Source organism: Dendrobates tinctorius, unplaced genomic scaffold (genome assembly GCF_039654945.1).
Source record: "Dendrobates tinctorius isolate UK_male_01 unplaced genomic scaffold, ASM3965494v1 ptg000251l, whole genome shotgun sequence".
Classification (NCBI taxonomy): Eukaryota; Metazoa; Chordata; class Amphibia; order Anura; family Dendrobatidae; genus Dendrobates; species Dendrobates tinctorius.
The window spans coordinates 5,526,353-5,548,025 of record NW_027361918.1 but is presented as its reverse complement, the minus strand read 5'-3'; the positions used below and the strand labels follow the sequence as shown (position 1 = coordinate 5,548,025).

The 21,673-nt window shown below is 52.4% G+C and overlaps 1 protein-coding gene across 1 annotated transcript in view; it reads left to right on the top strand.

Moving 5' to 3' along the window:
• Positions 1–19,724, top strand: part of LOC141065350 (scavenger receptor cysteine-rich domain-containing group B protein-like) — a 34,033-nt gene extending 14,309 nt beyond the window's left edge. Inside the window, exons 4-7 of the mRNA XM_073557786.1 lie at positions 10–330; positions 10,255–10,581; positions 18,265–18,579; positions 19,473–19,724. Coding sequence (XP_073413887.1) covers positions 10–330; positions 10,255–10,581; positions 18,265–18,579; positions 19,473–19,486 — 977 coding nt within the window. The 3' untranslated portion in view covers positions 19,487–19,724. The remainder of the gene's footprint in view (positions 1–9; positions 331–10,254; positions 10,582–18,264; positions 18,580–19,472) is intronic.
• The last annotated feature ends 1,949 nt before the right edge of the window (positions 19,725–21,673 follow it).

Genomic DNA, 21,673 nt, shown 5'->3' with positions numbered 1-21,673 from the left:
TACACTTAGGTGTTGGCAGTGTGCGACTGGTCAATGGCTCCGGACCTTGTGATGGGATAGTGGAAGTTTCCATCAATAACATATGGAATAGACTCTGCCTATGGAACTTTGATGTACGTGAGGGCTCGGTGGTCTGCCGACAGATGGGTTGTGGACCTCTTGTGAAGATGCAGGAAAACATAGTGGGAGAAGCTGATATCAGGTGGAGGACGGTGGAAGAAACACTTTGTTCTGGGGCAGAATCTCAGCTATCCGAATGTAGCCTCAGTCTCTGGAGCTCACAGCCATGCCTCCACAACGTCCATGCAGGCGTTGTCTGCTCCACATCAGGTGCGTAACCGCAGAGGTTGTCATATCCTTTATCTACACATTGAAGGGTTATCGTGTCTACTAAAAGTGAAGCAGGGACAAGTGAGGTTTACTAAGAAAAAGGCTGCAGCGGAGGGCACCCAGGAGCTCGTAGTCGTCAGATCCACCCAGAAGCTTGGAAACCGTACAGATTTCTTGTGCGGCACTTCGATCCTGAATACTGCTCAGAATGCTGGGATGGCACAGTGACAGACATAGATATGGCAGGGCTCACTAGAAACAACTTTTGTCAAAGTGAGGTAGATGCTGAGCTTGCTGGTTACATAAAAACAGGAACAGTTGCTAAAATGCTTATCCGACACCCCTCACTTCCAGAAAGGAACCATGTTAGCAGCATCTCTCACTGCAAGGAAAGTAAAATGCACTTTAAGCTTGACGATTGCACAATTAAGATGTACAGAGCTTGGCATTTATCTTAGTAGTAGGCGTAGAACTTTGGAGTTACATTTTAGGAGGCACCGAGCGTGGAACCTACAGTTTTAGGAAGCACAGAGCTCGGTGGTTACAAAACTAGGAGGCGTAAGGCTTAGGAATTACACTACTAGTATGCAAAGACTTTGGTTGTGACACTTCCAGAAAGCACATGACTTGGTAGGAACAGTGCTTTGCAATTATACAAGAAGTGACACAGCCTAGTGTTTCCACTACTAGGGGAGGCACAGCCTGATGTTTGCACTGCCAAAAGGCATAGAACTTGGTCTTTGCACTGCTAGGAGGCACACAGCCTGGTGTTTCCCCTGCTAAGAGGCACACAGCTTGGTGTTTCCACTGCTAAGATGCACACAGCCTGGTGTTTGCGATAAAAGGAGGCACACAGCCTGGCGTTTGTTCTACAAGGAGGCAAACAGCTTGGTGTTTGTGCTACAAGGCGGCACACAGCCTGGTGTTTCCACTGCTAAGAGGCAAACAGCGTGGTGATTCCAGTGCTAAGAGGCACACAGCGTGGTGTTTGTACTAAAAGGCGGCAAAGAATATGGTGTTTGCACTACTAGGAGGTGCAGAGCTTGGACCTTCATGGTTAGACCACTGAAAGTCACACAGTTTGATGTTACATTACTTGTAGGCATACAACTGGGTGGTTAACGGGCCAGAGGAAGCTGCCAATAGCTCCAGCTCAGGTCCATGATGGTCTGATAAAGCAAGTCATCGATGTGCAGTATAGGGTATGTATCAGTGACTGGGACATAGTTTAACCCCCCTGTAGTCAATGCAGAACTGGGTTGTCCGGTCCTTCTTTGGGAAGAGGTCTACTGGTGAGGCCCAAGTGCTGCTGGATGCTTGAATGACCCCCAACTTCAGCATCTCATCAATTTTCTGGTGCATATGCTGCTGCACCTCCAGGGAGATCCAATATGCTGTACACGGATTGGCGGGTTATCCCCAGTGTCCATATGATGGACGGCCCACTTTGTCCTTCTGGGCTTTTTGCTGAACAAATCCCGGAAGGGGTGTAGGGTTGCCCACAGCTGTAACTGTTGGTCCAACAAGAGCTGGTGGCGAACCTCCACATCCTAGATGGTCCCATTTGCCCTAATCTGGGCAAGCATATCCAGGAGGGTCTCCGCCTCTCTCTCTTCTGGCAGGTTGCTTTTGGTGAGGGTGCAGGCCTCCCACTGATGATATGCCTTCATCATGTTCATGAGGAAGGCCTTCCGCCTTCCCCGGGCATGGTCCAGGGTGACCAGGTATGCTACAGCGTTGAACTACTGATGCACAAGGTATGGGACTTCCCAGGCCTCCTAATGTTTGTCCTGAGGTACGTGGACCAGTACCCACACATTTTGACCTGCCTGGTAGTAGGTCCTCTTACAAGCATTCTGGTCAAACCATTGCTCCTGATTGGCCTGAGCTTATGTCATATTATAGTTCGCCAGCAGCGCCAAGGCCTGCATCTTGTCACAGATATGTACGACATACATGATGACCGACACTCCAGGGGTGACTAAGTCTCCTTCCAAGACCTCTTTCACCAGAGCCAGGGCCACCCACACACATCACCCGTATAGAAGCTCAAAGAGGGAGAACGCCGTTGAGGCCTTTGGAACCTCCCGGTAGGCAAATAGCAGGTGAGGTTGGTCACCAGATGTTGCACCTGTATCTGCCTACAGAGGGACTCCATCAGCTGTGACATGAACTGGGTCCCTAGTCAGAGGGCATTTCCCAGGGAAAACCCACTAGGGAGAAAATCTCCAGTAAGGGTGTGGCCACCTTCTTGGCCCGAATGGATGACAAGGCTACCGCTTCCGGGTACCGGGTGGCATTGTCTACTACCATCAGTATGAAGCTTTTCCTGGAGCACCTGGGAGTGGCCATCTGGCCAACCAAATCCACAGCGACCCTCCTGAAAGGCTCTTGAATAATGGGCAGAGCTATCAGTGGGGCTCAGGGGCACTGCTCCGCTTTCACCACCCTCTAACAGGTGTTGCACAAACGGCAGTAACATAATAAAATAGTTATTAAGGTTGAAGAAAGACTTTAAGTCCATCTAGTTCAACCCATATCCTATCCTAACCTACCCTAACATATTGATCCAGAGGAAGGCAAAAAAACCATGTGGTAAACAGTAAGCTTCACATTGGGGAAAAAAAATTCCTTCCTGACTCCACATACGGCAATCAGACTAGCTCCCTGCATCAACGCAATATCAAGGAAACTAGCCTATATACCCTGTAATATTATACTTTTCAAGAAAGGCATCCAGTCCCTTCTTAAATTTTAGTAGGGAATCACTCATTACAACATCATATGGCAGAGCCACATTGGCCCCCATCCTTGGCCAGTAGAAATGCTGGGCTAGCCTGGCCTTTGTCTTAGTGATCCCTGGATATCCAGCCATCTGAATCTCTTGCACAATCCGCAACAACTTTGACCTAAACGGATATGGTACCGCTGTCGGTCCCTAGGCCACACCTCTGGGGAAACCTGCTGGACCGTTACAGCCTGTTAAGGGCTGGCTGGCCGAACGCACCAAATAATAAAGATGGTATTTAGGTGCTTTCGCAGCCCGGGGTCCACCATGCAGAGATGTTAACTGCTGCTCGGTAATGGCGGACGTTATATGGCGGTATAATAGAGGAACACACAGGGTTAACTTCACCCAGTGTGTACAGAGGCGGACTCTGTTACCTCACAGACCCGCACGATTGCCAAATATAAATGCCGTAGCCTGTATATGCTCACAGAGTACGGCAGTGTGAGTGCTAGTGTATAGTCACAGGACTCTATCCCTGAGACAATGGGTTAGAATCCCTCTTGACACACTAGTGCTCAGCAACACAACTGCGGAGCCAGGAAGACACAAATGCGAACTTTTTATAGCGGCGTCCTTCTGGGACCTTCCTGATGGTCCAATCCAAGCTGCTTGAGGACCTGAGCACATGACCTCCGACCTCCAATGAGAGGTCATCCCACGGGCATGCTCAGTAGGCTGCAAAAAGGACTTAGACTTTGGAGCTGCTCGCTGCTGGCTAGTGCGTATTGCTAAAGCTGACCCAGAGGTGGCAGCAGCAACCAACCTGACAGCACTAGCTTGAGCAAGACACCGGGATCGACGCCTTTGCTGAGCAGCCTTCTCTGCGGCCGGAATAGAATGGGAGACTGCAGAATGCAAGGCTGGGGATTCCTCCCGTGCAGATGCAGGAGTCCGATGCCCAGCATCACCCCGGCCCCCTCCCCCCTGAGCCTCGCTACGCTCAAAGGCTGCAATGAGTAGCAGAGTGTGGATATTCTCCACAGGCTCCCAGGTCTGATCCTCTGGACCATGACCCTTCCAGTCCACCAGATAATACTTTTTCCCATGTACCACCCTGCACGCCACAATGGTATTCACCTCAAACTTGTCAAGCCTGATGTCCCGGCAGATGACTCGGAGAACCGAGACATGTGGACGGGCTTAAGGAGGGATACGTGGAAGGTATCGGTGATACCTAGGCGTGGAGGAAGGGCCAGTCAGTAGACCACAGGGTTAACCTGTTCGAGGACCTATGTAGCGAGGTGCGAACTTAGTGGACTTGACCCGCAGCCTGATGTTACAGGCGGAGAACCACACTAAGTCGCCAGGAGCGAAGGTCAGAGCAGGGCGCCGGTGTGCGTCCGCGGAGACCCTCATTCTCTCCTTGGGGGCCCGAAAGGCATCCTGGGTGCGGTGCCAAATATCACATGCCTCCACCACCCAGTCTGCCACCCTGGAGTCGGTAGATGGCATGGGCACAGGGATGCACGGTTGCTGGCCGTAGTTAAGGAGGAATGGGGTCTGACCGGTGGAGTCGGCCACAGCGTTGTTCAAGGCGAACGCCGTCCACGGCAGCAAGGATGCCCAGTCATCCTGCCTGGCTGAGACAAAATGTCGAAGATATGTGACCAGGGTCTCATTGGCCCTCTCTACCAACCCGTACGTCTCGGGGTGATAAACCGAGAAGAGATTCAGCTCAATGCTGAGCAAGCGACAGAGCTCTCTCCAAAACCGAGACGCGAACTGGGGACCCCGATCACTGACAATCTTGTCTGGCATGCCGTGTAGGCGGAAGACATGCTTGATGAACAATGCTGCCAGGCCTCATACAGAAGGTAGCCGAGATAGAGGCACCAGGTGCACCATTTTAGAGAAATGGGCGATGACGACCCAAATAACCATGCTACCATAGGACTTGGGTAGGCCTACCACGAAGTCCATGCCAACCATCTCCCAGGGCCTGTTCGCCACCGGCAGGGGGTAAAGTAGCCCAGCAGGCCGTTGCCGAAGAAACCTATTCTTGGCGCAGGAGACGCATGCCCAAATGTAGTCTCCGACGTCACAGGCCATATGCGGCCACCAGTACATCCTCGCCAGGAGCTCAGAGGTCCGCTTTGTCCCAAAGTGTCCACCCACCCTGGACGCGTGAGCCCAAGAGAGAACCTCCGGTTGTAGACGAGCAGGGACAAATGTCTTGCCCGGAGGCACCGACTCAATGGCGACCGGAGCCACGGTCCTCAGGTTCTTGGATGGGACGATCAACCGAGGCTCTGTCTCCTCCTCCTCTGATGACACCATGGAGCGAGAGAGAGCATCGGCACGATCGTTCTTCTCCCCAGAGAGAAAGTGGAGGGTGAAGTGGAGATGGGAGAAGAACAGGAACCAACTGGCCTGGCGAGAGTTTAGCCACTGGGCTGCCTGCAAGTACACCAAGTTCTTATGGTCGGTAAATTACCTGGAAGGGGAACCTGGTGTCTCCACTCCGAGAAGGCCAACTTCATGGTTAGCAACTCCCTGTCCCCGATACAATAATTCCTCTCTGTCGGTGAAAAGGTCTTGGAGAAGAAGAAGCAAGGCTGCTTCCGACCTTGAGCGTCCCTCTGGAAGAGGACCGCTTCGGGACCGACGGAAGAGGCATCCACCTCTAAGATGAGCGGCTTATCTACATCGTGGTGATGTAGAATGGGAGCGCTAGCAAAGTGGGTCTTGATGGAGAAGAAGGCCTTGGAGACCTTTTCTGACCACAACTTGGGGTTTGCTCCCTTCATGGTGAGGGCCACCAAGGGAGCTACCAAGGTGGAGAAGTGGGGAATGAACTGGCGATAGTAATTAACGAACCCCAAAAGCGCTGCACCGCTTTAAGAGAGTGGGGTTCCTGCCAGTCCATTACCACCTGTAGTTTGGCAGGATCCATAGCCAAACCCTGGGCAGAGATGATATAGCCTAGGAAGGGCAAGGACTCCTGCTCAAACAGGCACTTCTCCAACTTTTCATAGAGGGAGTTAGCCCGTAAGAAGTCGAAGACTTTGCAAACCTCTCTCTGGTGGGAGTCCATATCTGGAGAAAAGAATATCATCCAGATAGACAACCACCGAGGTGTAGAGCATATCCCGAAAGATATTGTTTACAAAGTCCTGGAAGACGGCTGGAGCATTACATAGAGCAAAGGGCATATACTCATATGGCCATCCCTGGTGTTAAATGACGTCTTCCATTTGTCCCCCTCACGGATGCGTATCAGGTTATAGGCTCCCCGCAGATCTAATTTCGTGAAAACACTCGCTCCCCGTAATCTATCAAACAGTTCCAATATCAGAGCCAGAGGATACTTGTTCTTAACAGTGATAGCGTTAAGACCCCTGTAATCGATGCAGGGACATAGCTCTCCATTCTTCTTTTGGACAAAGAAGAATCCCGCCCCCGCTGGTGACGCCGACTTCCTAATGAATCCTCTTGCCAGTTTCTCCCTGATATATTGAGACATGGCCTCTGTCTCCGGGAGAGATATGGGATAGACTCGACCCCGGGGAGGCTCAGCACCAGGCAAGAGGTCAATAGGACAGTCACTGGAGCGATGAGGCGGAAGCCTTCTTGGAGAACACGTCTGCAAACTGTCGATAGTGTTTGGGGAGAGAGGAAAGATCTGCGGGAACCTCAGTGAAGGCAACCTGAACACACTCCCTCAAACATCTACCCTCACAGGATTTACTCCGAGAATTCTCCCCGAGGATGACTCTATATGGGGAGTATGATACCACAACCAGGGGACCCCTAAAAGGACCTGATCGATACCCTCGGGCATGACGAGAAGGGATATCGTCTCCTGGTGAGATGGAGACACCAAGAGTATCAACGGGGTGGTCTGGTGGGTAATCTGTGAGGGTAGGGTTGCGCTGTTCACCACTCTGACGGTGACTGGCTTAGATATCATAACCAGGGGTATTGCGTGCCGTTGAGCGAAGGCAGACGACATAAAATTGCCCTCCGCTCCGGAGTCCACGCAAAGGACAGCTTGGAGGAAAACGCTGCTGATTCTATTGAGCCTCCTCCTACGGCTGCTAGACACGAGCGCCTTCCCGACCGCTGTGGGCACCGGTTGGCAAGGTGACCAGACTGCTGGCAAACATGACAGACCACAGGTGCTCGAGCGGACTGGGACATGGATCCCGCACAAGAAGCCCCCTGAGGCTTGGACGCCCGATCGGGAGATTCCTGAGATTTAGCAAAACTAGATGCCAGCCTAAACCTCCGCCTACACTGGGACCGCTCCAACCTTTGTTCGGTGAAGCGAAGAACTATACGGGTGAAGACGGTGATAAGCTCCTCCAGTGTGGCGGGAATTTCACTGTTGGCCAGGGCGTCCTTCACATGGTCAGCCAGACCCCTCCAGAATGCCAGAATGTGGACCTTATCTGGCCACTCCAACTCAGAGGCCAAAGTCCAGAACTGGATGGCGAAATGGTTGACCAAGGACGAACCCTGTGACAATGCCAGCAGCTGGAGCGCGGTATCATGGGTGACTCGCGGTCCCAAGAAGACCTGCTAAAGAGTGCCCAAGAACTGCGAGGCACTCTGCACCACATGATCACCACGCTCCCACAGCGGTGTGGCCCACTCCAAAGCCCTGCCCGACAAGAGGGAAATAACAATTCCCACTTTAGCCCGCTCGGAGGGGAATTGTGCAGCCAGCAGCTCCAGCTGTATAGTACACTGGCTCACGAAACCCCTACAAGAAGCACTATCGCCAGAGAACTTCTTGGGCAATGGGAGGCGGGATAAAGTCCGGATAGGGATGGCAAGGGACACACGGGAGACAGCCTCCATGGCTGCCTGAACAGTGACCGCAGTAACATCCAAACCAGAGGCTGAGTGCTCGAGAGCCGCCAACCTGCCCTCCAGCTGCTGGATGTACCACTGCAGATGCTGTTCGTCCGCCATTAGTAGCCAGACGCTGGCACTAGTAAACGGTTAAGGGCTGGCGGAATGCACCAAATAATAAAGATGGGTCGTCCCATGGGCATGCTCAGTAGGCTGCAAAAAGGACTTAGACTCTGGAGCTGCTCGCTGCTGGCTAGTGCGGATTGCTAAAGCTGACCCAGAGGTGACAGCAGCAACCAACCTGACAACACTAGCTTGAGCAAGACGCCGGGATCAAAGCCTTTGCTAAGCAGCCTCCTCTGCGGCCAGAACAGAATGGGAGACCGAAGAAGGCAAGGCTTGGGCTTCCTCCCGTGCAGAGGCAGGAACCTGACACCTAACACAGCCGTCCTTGGTCCCAAACCACCCACTCGAGGTCTGAGTTTGAGGGTTGCTGTGCCACCTGCTCCTTAAGAGCTTTCAGGTCAGTTTCCAATGCTGACTGAAATCCCTGACTGAATGTGGCCAGAAAAGACGAGACTGCCACGTCTTCTTTCAGTTCCCCGGGACCTGTCTTCTGGCCTCCATCTGACACGGCAGCCACTTGATTGGAAGAGGGGAGCTAGACCTACCCCCATCCACGCAAAAAACAGTGGACAGTTTCTGGGACAGAGACAGGCCCTTCTGGGGCTGGGTACACATGGCTTTGAAGTGTCGCGGCTGTTTTCACAGATTACATCTTCGGAGTCCCAAACAGTTGTGGAGAGAGAAGCATGGGCAGGTGCCCCCTTGGGCTTGGAGGCAGAGACAACAGACACCGCGTTCATCTTACTCCCTCTTCAGTTGGCAGGGTTCTTGGCCTCCAACAGCTTGCAGGAGGGATGGACTACACCTCTGTTTGGGCAACATTATCTTCCACTTCCTCCCCGCCATACATAGCATTGACCATCTCCCTGGCTCTACCTCTGGTGCCACTGGCTTTGGTCATTGACACAGAGTTGCAACCTGATGCATCAACACACCTTACAGTATTTGCTGTCTGACCGTCTAGTGCTGAGCTGGTCTTATGATCCCAGTGATAAAAAGCTACTGCTGGTAGTCTTTACTATCTGGAAGTATGGGTCCCACACTATTATCTCAATCCCATCGCTTTGCCACCACATGTGATGAACCCGCACCTCTCCACCCTGAGCTCCCATTACGCTTGGAGACCAAACTCGGCTTCACTACCTGGCTTCTACTAGCCGTTCTGCGTTACTGCCCACCCTAGAGTGCTAGAACGGATCGAGGCCCTGGAAGGCTTTTGGCACGTTTCAGAGATCTCAAAAATGTAACCGGTGTGTGACTAGGACATACGATAACTCCATATTCTCCTTAAATCTCCTTATAAAGTTTTAATGAAGCAGTCACCTGTGTGAGCTCCACAGGTGTTCATCCTGTATGAGCCTAGATACTTGCTTATGGAGCTGGACCACCTGCTGAGCCAAGTGTCCTGTTACAGTTAAAGCCCCATCACACTAAGCGAGATCGCTAGCGATATCGCTTAAGCGTCACCGATTTTGTGGCGCAGCAGCGATATCGCTATGTGTGATACTTACCTCTGACCGGCTCCCCCGCTGGTTATCACTGATCATGCGAGAACGTCCTGGGCCGTTTCTTGTCGGCCGCTTCCTGCTGGGCTTCCTGCTGGCGCCGACTAGCGACGCGTGGACGAGGGCAGGAGGACGTCTTCATCGCCGTGTCTGACAGGTAACTAACGACCACCGACCACTGCTATGTCACTGGTGAGATCTGCCTGTTTGGCAGCTCACTAGCGACTATTTAGCGATGCACCAGCGATCCTGACCGGGTCGTACCGTTGTCGGGATCGCTGGTGCATCGCTAAATGTGACAGTACCTTAACACATGCTGAAGATGGATTGTAAGCGGCCATTAAATCTCCCCATAGTATTCACAGTATGTTTCTAAGTACACAGCCCCGGTCAGTGTTTTAGGACAGGGCATTCTCCCCTTTTTGCCCAGGTGACATTAGCCACACTGCGCACCCACCTCAAACCCAGTAAAGCTCCGCATTTGCATTAATTTCCTGTAATACAAAGGTTTGCACACCAGGGCAGATTGCTATGCAGACAGCTCATACAACGTGTCTGGTGAATTAAAGGGCCAGGGCCCACATTACTCCAATTAATGGGCTAGCTACTTTACTGTCTTCAGGGCCGCTCCACTTACAAGTTGGTTCTTCATGACTACTTGTCTCCTCTGTTCTCATTATCTTGTATCGTCTTTGTGTTTTGCAGCCATTTCCAAGGTGTCGTTGAAGGAAGGAAACAGCGCCTGTTCTGGCAAAGTTCAGGTCTTCCACGGTACCTCATGGAATGTGGTTCCGGCCTTTGAATGGGATGTGGAGGAGGAGGCTGTGTTGTGTAGGCAGCTTGGCTGTGGGCCTGCTATTGAACGTGCTCATGTCAAGGCGATGTCAATATTCAGGGGAGCGGTCGCTTGGACAGATCTGCGCAGTGTGTACTGTGCCGGTCAGGAAAAAAGTCTGTCGGAATGCAGCTCTGTCATGTCCAAAGGACACAAGTGCGAGTCTGGGGAGGCTGAGGTCCTGTGCTCACAATCAGGTATGAAGATCTAGAACCGACAGGGCCATGTAAGGGTGGTGGACAATGGCTATCACATTCCTACCCCTGAATACACCATTCACGTTGAATTGTAGTGCTATGTCCTGCATGTTTTGATATGTACTGTGTATGGTGACATGGTAGTGTATAAGTAATGTAAAGGTAATGCCCAGTGGTTGTAGTGTACAGTATAGGAGAGCACACGGTAAGAACATAGGTTAGGGCTTATGACATAAGATAGGCAAGATATGTTAAGTGACTGTAGTTAGGTAGGGACATTAGGGTAAGGTAAGAGTTAATGTTTGGGACTAGCCCATAATGGAAGGGGCTTAGTGTTAGGGCATGTGACTTTTCCTGTAGTTATTCAGATAGGGATAAGTTCAAGTAGCAGTAGGAAGTGTCTGTGAGCAGTGATGTTGTTTTGTGAACTACTAAGGAGGAGACTGGGGATAAGGGAGTGGCTCACCCTCCACCTGACTGAAGAGACAGAGTGGCCTTCCACTTTAAGTGGTCCTTGGATAGAATGATGTGTCATGAGAAACCCCAAGCTTGCCAAATGCCGAAGGTAACAAACCTAAGCAGGACTTAGTCCATGGTACTAGTGGTGGTCCCGAGTGGTAGATCCAGGGCACAAGTAGTAGAATAAACAGGATGCGGAGCCACAGGGGAGGTAGAGAGACCTGGTGACAAGCTAAGCTATGACAAAGTATGGCAAAACAGTGTGCTTCACCTGGAGTAGACTACAGAGAGAAAGAATACGGTGTGTGAAAAGGCTTTACACTGTGAGGAAACGTCCATAAGACTTTGTACACACTGCACCTTTTACATAACGCCCCCTTACCTAGTTACCATTCAGTAAAGACAGTGTTTCAGATTGGGAGTCTCCTTTATTGAACTGCGGAACCTATGGTCCTGGCCGACCAACACCACCGGCCACAGGCGGCCTGCACGGACACAAGGCCCTCACAGCACCAAGACCAACACCACCGGCTTCAGGCGGTCTGCAGGGGCACAAGACACTTACAGCACCAACACTACCGGCCACAGGCGGCCTGCATGGGCACAAGACCCTCACAGCACCAACACCAACATCACCGGCTACAGACGGTCTGCAGGGACACAATACACAGCACCAACATCACCGGCCAAGGCGGCCTGCACGGGCATAAGACCCTCACAGTACCAACACCACCGGCTTCAGGCGGTCTGCAGGGGCACAAGACACTCACAGCACCAACATCACCGGCCACAGGCAGTCTGCACAGGCACAAGGCCCTCACAGCACCAACACCACCGGCTTCAGGCGGTCTGCAGGGGCACAAGACACTCACATCACCAACACCACCGGCCACAGGCGGCCTGCACAGACATAAGGCCCTCACAGCACCAACACCAACACCACCGGCTTCAGGCGGTTTGCAGGGGCACAAGACACAGCACCAAGACCATCGGCCACAGGCGGCCTGTACGGGCACAAGGCCCTCACAGCACCAACAACAAAACCACCAGCAGCAGGTGGCCTGAACAAACACAAGGCCCACACAGCAGCAACATCATCGGCCTCAGGCAGACTGAACAGGCACAATACCCTCACAGCACCAACACCAGTACCACTGGCTACAATCGTCCTGCACAGGTACAAGGCTCTCACAGCACCAACACCACCAGCTACAGGCAGCCTGCATGACCACAAGGCTCTCACAGCACCAACACTAACACCACCAGCTACAGGCGGTCTGCAGGGGCACAAGACATTCACAGCACCAACACCACCGGCCACAGGCGGCCTGTACAGGCACAAGGCCCTCAGCCCCAACACCACCGACTCCAGGCAGCCTGCATGACCACAAGGCTCTCACAGCATCAACACCAGCACCACCGGCTTCTGGCGGTGTGCAGGGGCACAAGACATTCACAGCACCAACACCACCGGCCACAGGCGGCCTGTACGAGCACAAGGCCCTCACAGCCCCAACGACAAAACCACCAGCAGCAGGTGGCCTGTACAGGCACAATGCCCTCACAGCACCAACACCAGCACCACTGGTTTCAGGCGGTCTACAGGGGCACAAGACATTCACAACACCAACACCACCGGCTACAGGTGGCCTGTATGGCCACAAGGCCCTCACAGCACCAACACCAGTACCACCGGCTACAGGCGGCCTGCATGGCCACAAAGCTCTCACAGCACCAACACCACTGGCCACAGGCGGCCTGCACAGACATAAGGCCCTCACAGCACCAACACCAACACCACCGGTTTCAGGCGGTTTGCAGGGGCACAAGACACAGCACCAAGACCATCAGCCACAGGAGGCCTGTACGGGCACAAGGCCCTCACAGCACCAACAACAAAACCACCAGCAGCAGGTGGCCTGAACAAACACAAGGCCCACACAGCAGCAACATCATCGGCCTCAGGCAGACTGAACAGGCACAATACCCTCACAGCACCAACACCAGTACCACTGGCTACAAGCGTCCTGCACAGGTACAAGGCTCTCACAGCACCAACACCACCGACTACAGGCGGCCTGCATGGCCACAAAGCTCTCACAGCACCAACACCAGCACCACCAGCTACAGGCGGCCTGCATGGCCACAAGGTCCTCACAGCACCAACACCACCGGCCAAAGGCGGCCTGCACGGGATCAAGGCCCTCAGAGCACCAACACCACAGGTGGCCTGCACGGGCACAAGGCCCTCACAGCACCAACACCACAGGTGGCCTGCACGGGCACAAGGCTCTTACACCAACACCCAGCCAGGAGACACACTTTCATGTAGTGCGCCATGGTGACATGGAGCAGTAGCTTGTCCATGGCTAAACTCTCTGGCACCTTACAGCCGAATCTGGACAATGGGCGAAGTGTTAGACGTCTGATTTCTGTGTTTACTCCGCAGGGATCCAGACCCTCACATTCTGCAGTCTCCTGCTGTTTATCTACTGCAGAGGAGATTGCCTTGCAGCAAATCTCTCCTGAGGCTAAAGGTACTGTCACACTTAGCGATGTACCAGCGATCCCGACCAGCGATATGACCCGGTCAGGATCGTTGGTACATCGCTAAGTGGTCGCTAGTGAGCTGCCACACAGGCAGATCTCACCAGCGACATCGCTGGGGACGGGGGTCGCTACTTACCTGTCACACTAGGCGATCCTGCGTCCTCCCGCCCAGCTCCACACGTCGCTCGTTTCCACAGCAGGAAGCCCCAGCAGGAAGCTGACGACGAGAAACGGTCCTGAACGTTCTCGCGCGATCAGCGATAACCAGCGGGGGAGCCGGTAGTAGGTAAGTATCAGACACAGAGATATCGCTAGCAATATCGCTATAACGTCACTAGTTATAGCGATATTGCTAGCGATATCGCTTAGTGTGACAGGCCCTTAAGTCCTTCTGTCCTCCTACATTATCCTATTAGCATGCTCATGGGACAATCTCCCATTGTTCTCACAGCACCAACACTAACACCACCAGCTACAGGCGGTCTGCAGGGGCACAAGACATTCACAGCACCAACACCACCGGCCACAGGCAGCCTGTACAGGCACAAGGCCCTCAGCCAAAACACCACCGACTACAGGCGGCCTGCATGACCACAAGGCTCTCACAGCATCAACATCAGCACCACCGGCTTCAGGCGGTCTGCAGGGGCACAAGACATTCACAGCACCAACACCACCGGCGGCCTGTACGAGCACAAGGCCCTCACAGCCCCAACGACAAAACCACCGACAGCAGGTGGCCTGAACAGGCACAATGCCCTCACAGCACCAACACCAGCACCACCAACACCCAGCCAGGAGACACACTTTCATGTAGTGCGCCATGGCGACATGGAGCAGTAGCTTGTCCGTGGCTAAACTCTCTGGCACCTTACAGCCGAATCTGGACAATGGGCAAAGTGTTAGGCGTCGGATTTCTGCGTTTACCCCGCAGGGATCCAGACCCTCACATTCTGCAGTCTCCTGCTGTTTATCTACTGCAGAGGAGATTGCCTTGCAGCAAATCTCTCCTGAGGCCAAGTCCTTCTGTCCTCCTACTGAGCATGCTCATGGGACGATCTCCCATTGCTCTCACAGCACCAACACTTACACCACCAGCTACAGGCGGTCTGCAGGGGCACAAGACATTCACAGCACCAACACCACCGGCCACAGGTGGTCATGTGCTCAGGTCCCGCTCCAGATCTCATTGGTCCATCTCAGAGATCTGGAAGCTTGCGGAAGGTCCCGGCTGCTATAAATGGCGCGCATGGCTGTCCAGCCATGCGCTAGTATAGACTTACTTGCTGCTGTGTGTATGAGGACGGATGTATGATTCTGGTGAATGACTCATTAAAAAACCCCTTCCCTCTGATATTACACATGTGGTTAGGGACTGAGTTAGAATCAGCGCCAGCGCTCCTCTGCTGCAACATCCACAGCTGCTAGCGTCCGACATTGCGCTTGCGCCTTAGCCTTGTCGTTTAGCGGCAGTGTCCACGCCGCGCTGCATTAGCAGCCCCTTTACGTCCGCAGTTGCGACGCTCCGCACACGGTAGGTCTAGACGGACGTAGTGCCGCTGTCTTGGGCTACTCCTGTGACCTGATACCATGTGTGCATTTTTACTGAGTACCGTGACCTCAACAGGCTCAGTCTTTTGTGTTTTGTACTTATTTGGTATCTCTTTGAATTAACTGAGATTGCTCTGCGCACCTGGGTGAAGTTTAACCCTGTGCGCATTTCCGCCATATTGCTCCTGCCACCACTAAGCAGCGGTTATATCACCTACTGCACAGTGGACCCCGAGCGGCGAACGCACTTTATTATTATTTTTATTTAGTGCGATCCGCCGTTCCTAACACAAAGTGCGAGGTTGCACCACTGAGAGATTCCGCTGGGTGCAGTGTTGTCAAAAAGGCACCATTCACATCGCTGTGACATAGCGACAGCTCAACGCAGTGAGAAATGGCGCAGAAAGCCCTATACAGTGCTGTACCAACCCACTGATTGTGGTAGGACAGGAGAAAACGCGGGCATGACATTGCGCTATCACCACCAGTGGAGGCCTCAGGAGACAGAGAGAAGACAGCAGAAGACCAAGAGGAGACTGCAGGAGGGAGACAGAGAGGAGGCCACAGGAGGGAGACAGGAAGGATGCCGCAGAAGACCAAGACGAGGCCGCAGGAGGGATACAGAGAGGAGGCTGCAGGAGACCAAGAGTAGACCGCAGGAGGGAGACAGGAAGGATGCCGCAGAAGACCAAGACGAGGCTGCAGGAGGGATACAGAGAGGAGGCTGCAGGAGACCAAGAGGAGACCGCAGGAGGGAGACAGGAAGGATGCCGCAGAAGACCAAGACGAGGCCGCAGGAGGGATACAGAGAGGAGGCTGCAGGAGACCAAGAGGAGACCGCAGGAGGGAGACAGGAAGGATGCCGCAGAAGACCAAGACGAGGCTGCAGGAGGGATACAGAGAGGAGACTGCAGGAGACCAAGAGGAGGCCGCAGGTGGTGGACAGAAAGGAGGCCACAGGAGGGAGACAGAGAGGATGCCGCAGGAGGAGGACATAAAGAAGGCCACAGTAGGGAGACAAAGAGGAGACCACAGGAGACAGAGAGGATACCGCAGAAGGCAGAGGGTGCAGGAGACATGAGGTTACAGGAGGGAGACAGAAAGGAGGCCTCAAGACCAAGCGGCGGCTGCAAGAGGGGGACAGAAAGAGGGCCGCAGAAGACAGAAAGGAGATCGAGAAGAGGTGGCAGGAAGCAGACAGAGAGGAGACCACAGGAGGGACATGAAGAGGAGGCCGCAGAAGGGAGAAAGAGAGGTGACTGCAAGAGGGAAACAGAGAGGAGACCATGGCGGGGACACAGAAAAGAGACCACAGGAGGGAGACAGAGAGGAGACCCCAGAGGGAGACAGAGAGGAGACCCCAGAAAGGAGACAGAGAGGAGACCCCAGGAAGGAGACAGAGAAGAGACCCCAGGAAGGACACAGAGAGGAGACCCCAGGGGGGAGACAGAGAGGAGACCCCAGGAAGGAGACAGAGAGGAGACCCCAGGAAGGAGACAGAGAGGAGACCCCAGGAAGGAGACAGAGAGGAGACTCCAGGAAGGAGACAGAGAAGAGACCCCAGGAAGGAGACAGAGAGGAGACCCAAGAAAGGAGACAGAGAGGAGACCCCAGGAAGGAGACAGAGAAGAGACCCCAGGAAGGAGACAGAGAGGAGCCCACAGGGGGGAGACAGAGAGCAGACCCCAGAAAGGAGACAGAGAAGAGACCCCAGGAAGGAGACAGAGAAGAGACCCCAGGAAGGAGACAGAGAGGAGGCCACAGGAGGGAGACAGAGAAGATGCTGTAGAAGGCCAAGCGGAGGCCGCAGGAGGGGGACAGAAAGGAGGCTGCAGGAGGGAGACAGAGAGGAGACCGCAGGAGGGAGGTATAGAGGAAGGCACAGGAGGGAGACAGAGAGGGGCAGCAAGATGGAGACAGAGAGGAGAGCGCAAGAGGAAGACAGAGAGAAGGTTGCAGAAGACAGAGGAGCCCACAGGAAGCAGATAATAGACAGAATGGAGTCTGCAGGAGGGAGAAAGGAGTCCAAGGAAGACATAGAGGTGTTCCTTCCCTGGAGGGGAGACTGATAGGAGTCCACAGGAGATGCAGGGGAGTCTGCAGAAGGGGGTAACAGAGAGAAGCCCACAGGAGACAGAGATAGAAAAGAGTCCGCAGAAGACAGTGGAGTCCAATGGAGGGCTACAAAGACGTCCAGTGGTGGTGACAGGGGTCCGAATGACAAAGAGGGGTATGGGTGAGAAAAATATAAAGTCTGGAGGAGGACAGAGACCTCTGCAGGGACACAGATGTGTGACAGACGCTTACTTTTGGACCACTGACGATGTAAGGATAGAGGGACAGAGGGAGACTGAACATTTATAATAATAATAATAATAAATGTTATTTCTATAGCGCCGACATATTCCGCAGCACTTTACATTTCAGAGGGGATTTGTACAGACAATAGACATTACAGCATAACAATAATCACATAGATCATAACAGATACCAAGAGGAATGAGGGCCCTGCTCGCAAGCTTACAGTCTATGAGGAAAAAAGGGAGACACGAAAGGTGGGTGGTAACAGTTGCCCTGATTGTATGGACCAGCCATAATGTTAAGTGTGTAACAGTACAGACACAGAGGGCTAATGGATGCATAAAGCATGTGGGAACATGATGCGGGGAACCTGGTTATGGTAATACTTTTGACTGTGCCACACAGGGATGGTTTAGGTTAATGCGTTGAGGCGATAGGCCAGTCTGAATAAATGGGTTTTCATGGCACGCTTAAAATTGTAGGGATTGGGGACTAATCGTATTGGCCTGGGAAGTGCATTCCAAAGAATTGGAGCAGCACGTGTAAAGTCTTGGAGACGGGAGTGGGAGGTTCTGATTATTGAGGATGCTAACCTCAGGTCACCAGCAGAACGGAGGGCGCGGGTAGGGTGGTATACTGAAGCAAGGGAGGAGATGTAGGGTGGTGCTGAGCCATGAAGAGCTTTGTGGGTGAGGGTAATAAGTTTATACTGAATTCTGGAGTAGATGGGTAGCCAGTGTAATGACATTTGCCACATTTGTGTTTGTACATCCTATCACCTGCCGCCATCTTACTCCACCATACTTCCCTCTTCTCCTGCAGCGATCTCTAAGGTGAGGCTGGCTGGGGGAGACTCCCGCTGCTCCGGACGGGTGGAGGTATTCTATAACCAGGCTTGGGGCACCGTGTGTGATGACACTTGGGATATTTCAGATGCCCATGTGGTGTGTAGACAGCTGGAATGTGGACCCGCAGAACGAGTCTCTGGAGGAGCGGATTTCAGCCCTGGATCAGGACCAATATGGCTGGAGAAGCTGTTTTGTAATGGCACTGAGACATCGATATCCCAGTGTGGAGGCGTCGTGTCCAAAAACAGTCTGTGTGTCCACTCACAGGATGCTGGTGTGACCTGTGCAAGTAAGCGTCCATCATACAGACCCTTGTATCCAGCCTAGGAGCACGGCTTCACTATGAAGTGTGAATCAGGGCCTGAACACAAGAGCTGACACTCTCTTCCTCCCATGTGCTCAATGACCCTCCGTTCAGCCACGGTACGGATAGGAATATTGGGTTTTTAGTGACAGGTGCAGGTTCTAGAGTTATGGGAGACATATTTTGGCGTTGTGCTGAACATAATGCATTCACTTACATTGTTGTGGGGTCTGCGAATCTGCCCAGAATTAATGATGGATAAAGTTGTATATGCCATGTCTCATATCAATAGAAAGCGAGAATCATGGCATAAGGCATGAATATCTTCCACTAGTGATGAGCGAGTATACTTGTTGCTCGCGTTTCCCCGAGCATGCTCGGGTGTCCTCTGAGTATTTTGACGTGCTCGGAGATTTAGTTTCTGTCGATGCAGCTGTATGATTTGTGGCTGCTGGACAGCCTGAATACATGTGAGGAATGCCTGTTTGTTAGGGAATTCCCACATGTATTCAGGCTGTCCAGCAGCCACAAATCATGCAGCTGAGGCGACTGCTTAGCAAAGTCTCCATTTAGAGAGAAACTCCGGCACATCTATCTCAGTTTCAGTTCACATTTTGGCTGACTACTCACCAGCAGCACACTCGACTCTGCTCATCATACTTAAGACTGACACTCCTTCAGGCGACTGCCACTCCATGAAGCTACTTCTTGCTTCTTTGAGAAACCACGTAGGTGCATCTTATCTAGACCTTGCACAGCTGGAATTTAACTGTGTTCTTCCCAGCTTTGCTACAATGGGTTCACATATTTCAAGCTTGGTTCTATTGCTTTTGGTGTGATTGGAAGTGATCATAAATCTGATTATTTTATTTCTGCAGGTAAGGAGACATAGCTGATGTCATGTACCCAACGGTTTTAAGATGTTGTGGAGCTGCCACCTTCTCTATTTCTGAAGTCATCCCTGTTTTTTTTACAGTCATCTAATGTAGCACCCTGAACCACGGACCTGATCCTCTGCCTCCACCACATGTGGTCTATAAGTAGTTACAGCAAGAGCCTGATAAAGAATAAAATGTCATGTAAGAGATAATGGCTTTGATTAAAGAAAATCATAAAGAGTTTGCAAAATAGCACACTGGTCGGGCAGAGAAAGTTTATTGTTTCCTGTTGACAAGTACTAAGATTGCTGCCCACTGGTTCCTGACAGATCCTGGGTTCATTGCCTATCTGCTAGTGACAAAACTTAGGATCATTGCAAATCAGTTACTGAAAGATTCTGGGATCATTGCAAGTTAGCAGGTGATAATCCTTGGGATCACCGACGATCAGTTTGGTTGATGTTAAGAACATTGAATATTGGCTAGTGACAAATCTTTGGATTATTGACAGTCAATAACCTCAAACATTCACTTACAAATGTTTCAAAATATGTCTATGTTCTTATCCATTCTCCATCTTTCTGCCTCTTCTATACTTTCCAAGATTTCTCCATCTTCTGCCAGCCTTCTACAACATCTCCATTTTCTCCCAACCTTCTACTTTTCCATTCTTTCCCTGCCTTTTGCTTCCCCATCTCTATAATTCCCCAGACTTCTCCATCATGGTCTTCATGTAGTCTTCTCCATCTTTATACTCTCCAGCCTCTTCCATCTGTATCCTCTTTCAGAATTCCCTGTCACTATCATTTACCAGCCTTCTGCATTTCTATCATCTATCTGCCTTCTCCATCTCTATCCTCTCCTAACCTTCTCCATCTCTATCCTCTCCCAACCTTCTCCATCTCTAGCCTCTCCCAGCCTTCCCCATCTCTATCATCTTTCAACCTCCTTCATTTCTATCATCTTCCAACCTTCTCCATCTCTAGTCTCTCCCAGCCTTCTCCTTCTCTAGCCTGTGGAGAAACGGGGTCATTGGGTGCTCTCGTCCACTGGCCCGACTGCCTTTAGGAAGACTGCATGGACCAGGGCTCATACCACTGAACACCCGCGCTCTCTCCCCGTGGGCTGGTCACTACTCAGATGACACTGTAACAAATGGAAGTGGAGGCACAGGTGGTGAAGTTCACATTCGTTGTTTATTGCAATATTTGTGGAACCTCGGGACCACGGTTCGGGGGGCTCCGAAGGGGGCGTGACTAAGTGAGCCCCAGACACCCGTAGTAAGTCCCCTCGAACAGGGTCAGAATGGAATGTCTGGAGAACACCGTTGCTACCTCCAGTTAGACCCCGGTCAAGTGGCCGCTGTCCCAGGGGGACAGATGGATAAACAGGGTTAACAGGAATGGTGGAGCTGACCAGCTGGTTCCAGGTACACGGGTATAAGCTGGCATTGGCGTTGTCCAGAGGTTTGGATGGCTGAATGGCGGAGCGAGACGGAACTGGTGTAGACGGTACAGACGTCATCCTGGACAGCCGGGTAACAGGTATCAGACAGTCTGCAGAGACAAGCAGTGTAAGTGGAGTACTTGGCAGAACACTGCAGGAACACAGGCACAACAAGAGCAGAACCGGAAGCTAGCAACAGAAGATACTTGTTGCTCTGGCGCCCTCCCTATAACGGAGGGGCCAGAAATAGTAATCAGTCCCACGCCATTGGTCAGAGACATTTTTGAAAAATGCGTGCTGTCTCTTTAAGAGACCGGGAGCACGTGCACTCGACCTAAGCACTTTCCCTGGGGACCTGCTGACAGTGTACAAGGAAGCAGAGGGGAGGGAAGGAGCAAAGGCTGCGGCAGGATGGCGCAAGGCCGGCACAGAGCGGGAGTCCCGACGTGGAACCCGCGGAGGTATGGGGTTGGGGGCAGCAGGACCAGGATCGGGTGCAGCAGAAAAGGGACCGGATGTAACAGACACAGGGTTAGGGTAAAACTGTGGCAATACTTTATTGAACCACAACACACAATAGCAAACAGAACAGTCCCAGCAATTACCCCCCACATGGTGCACATTACAGGGTCTCACAATTCTGCTGACTTGCCGGGATAATGGTAGATGATACATCAGAACTACCAGGGTTGCTATTCCACCTGTGATACACACACAGAGAAGAGGTAACGACAATCGTAGGGAGATGACCGAGA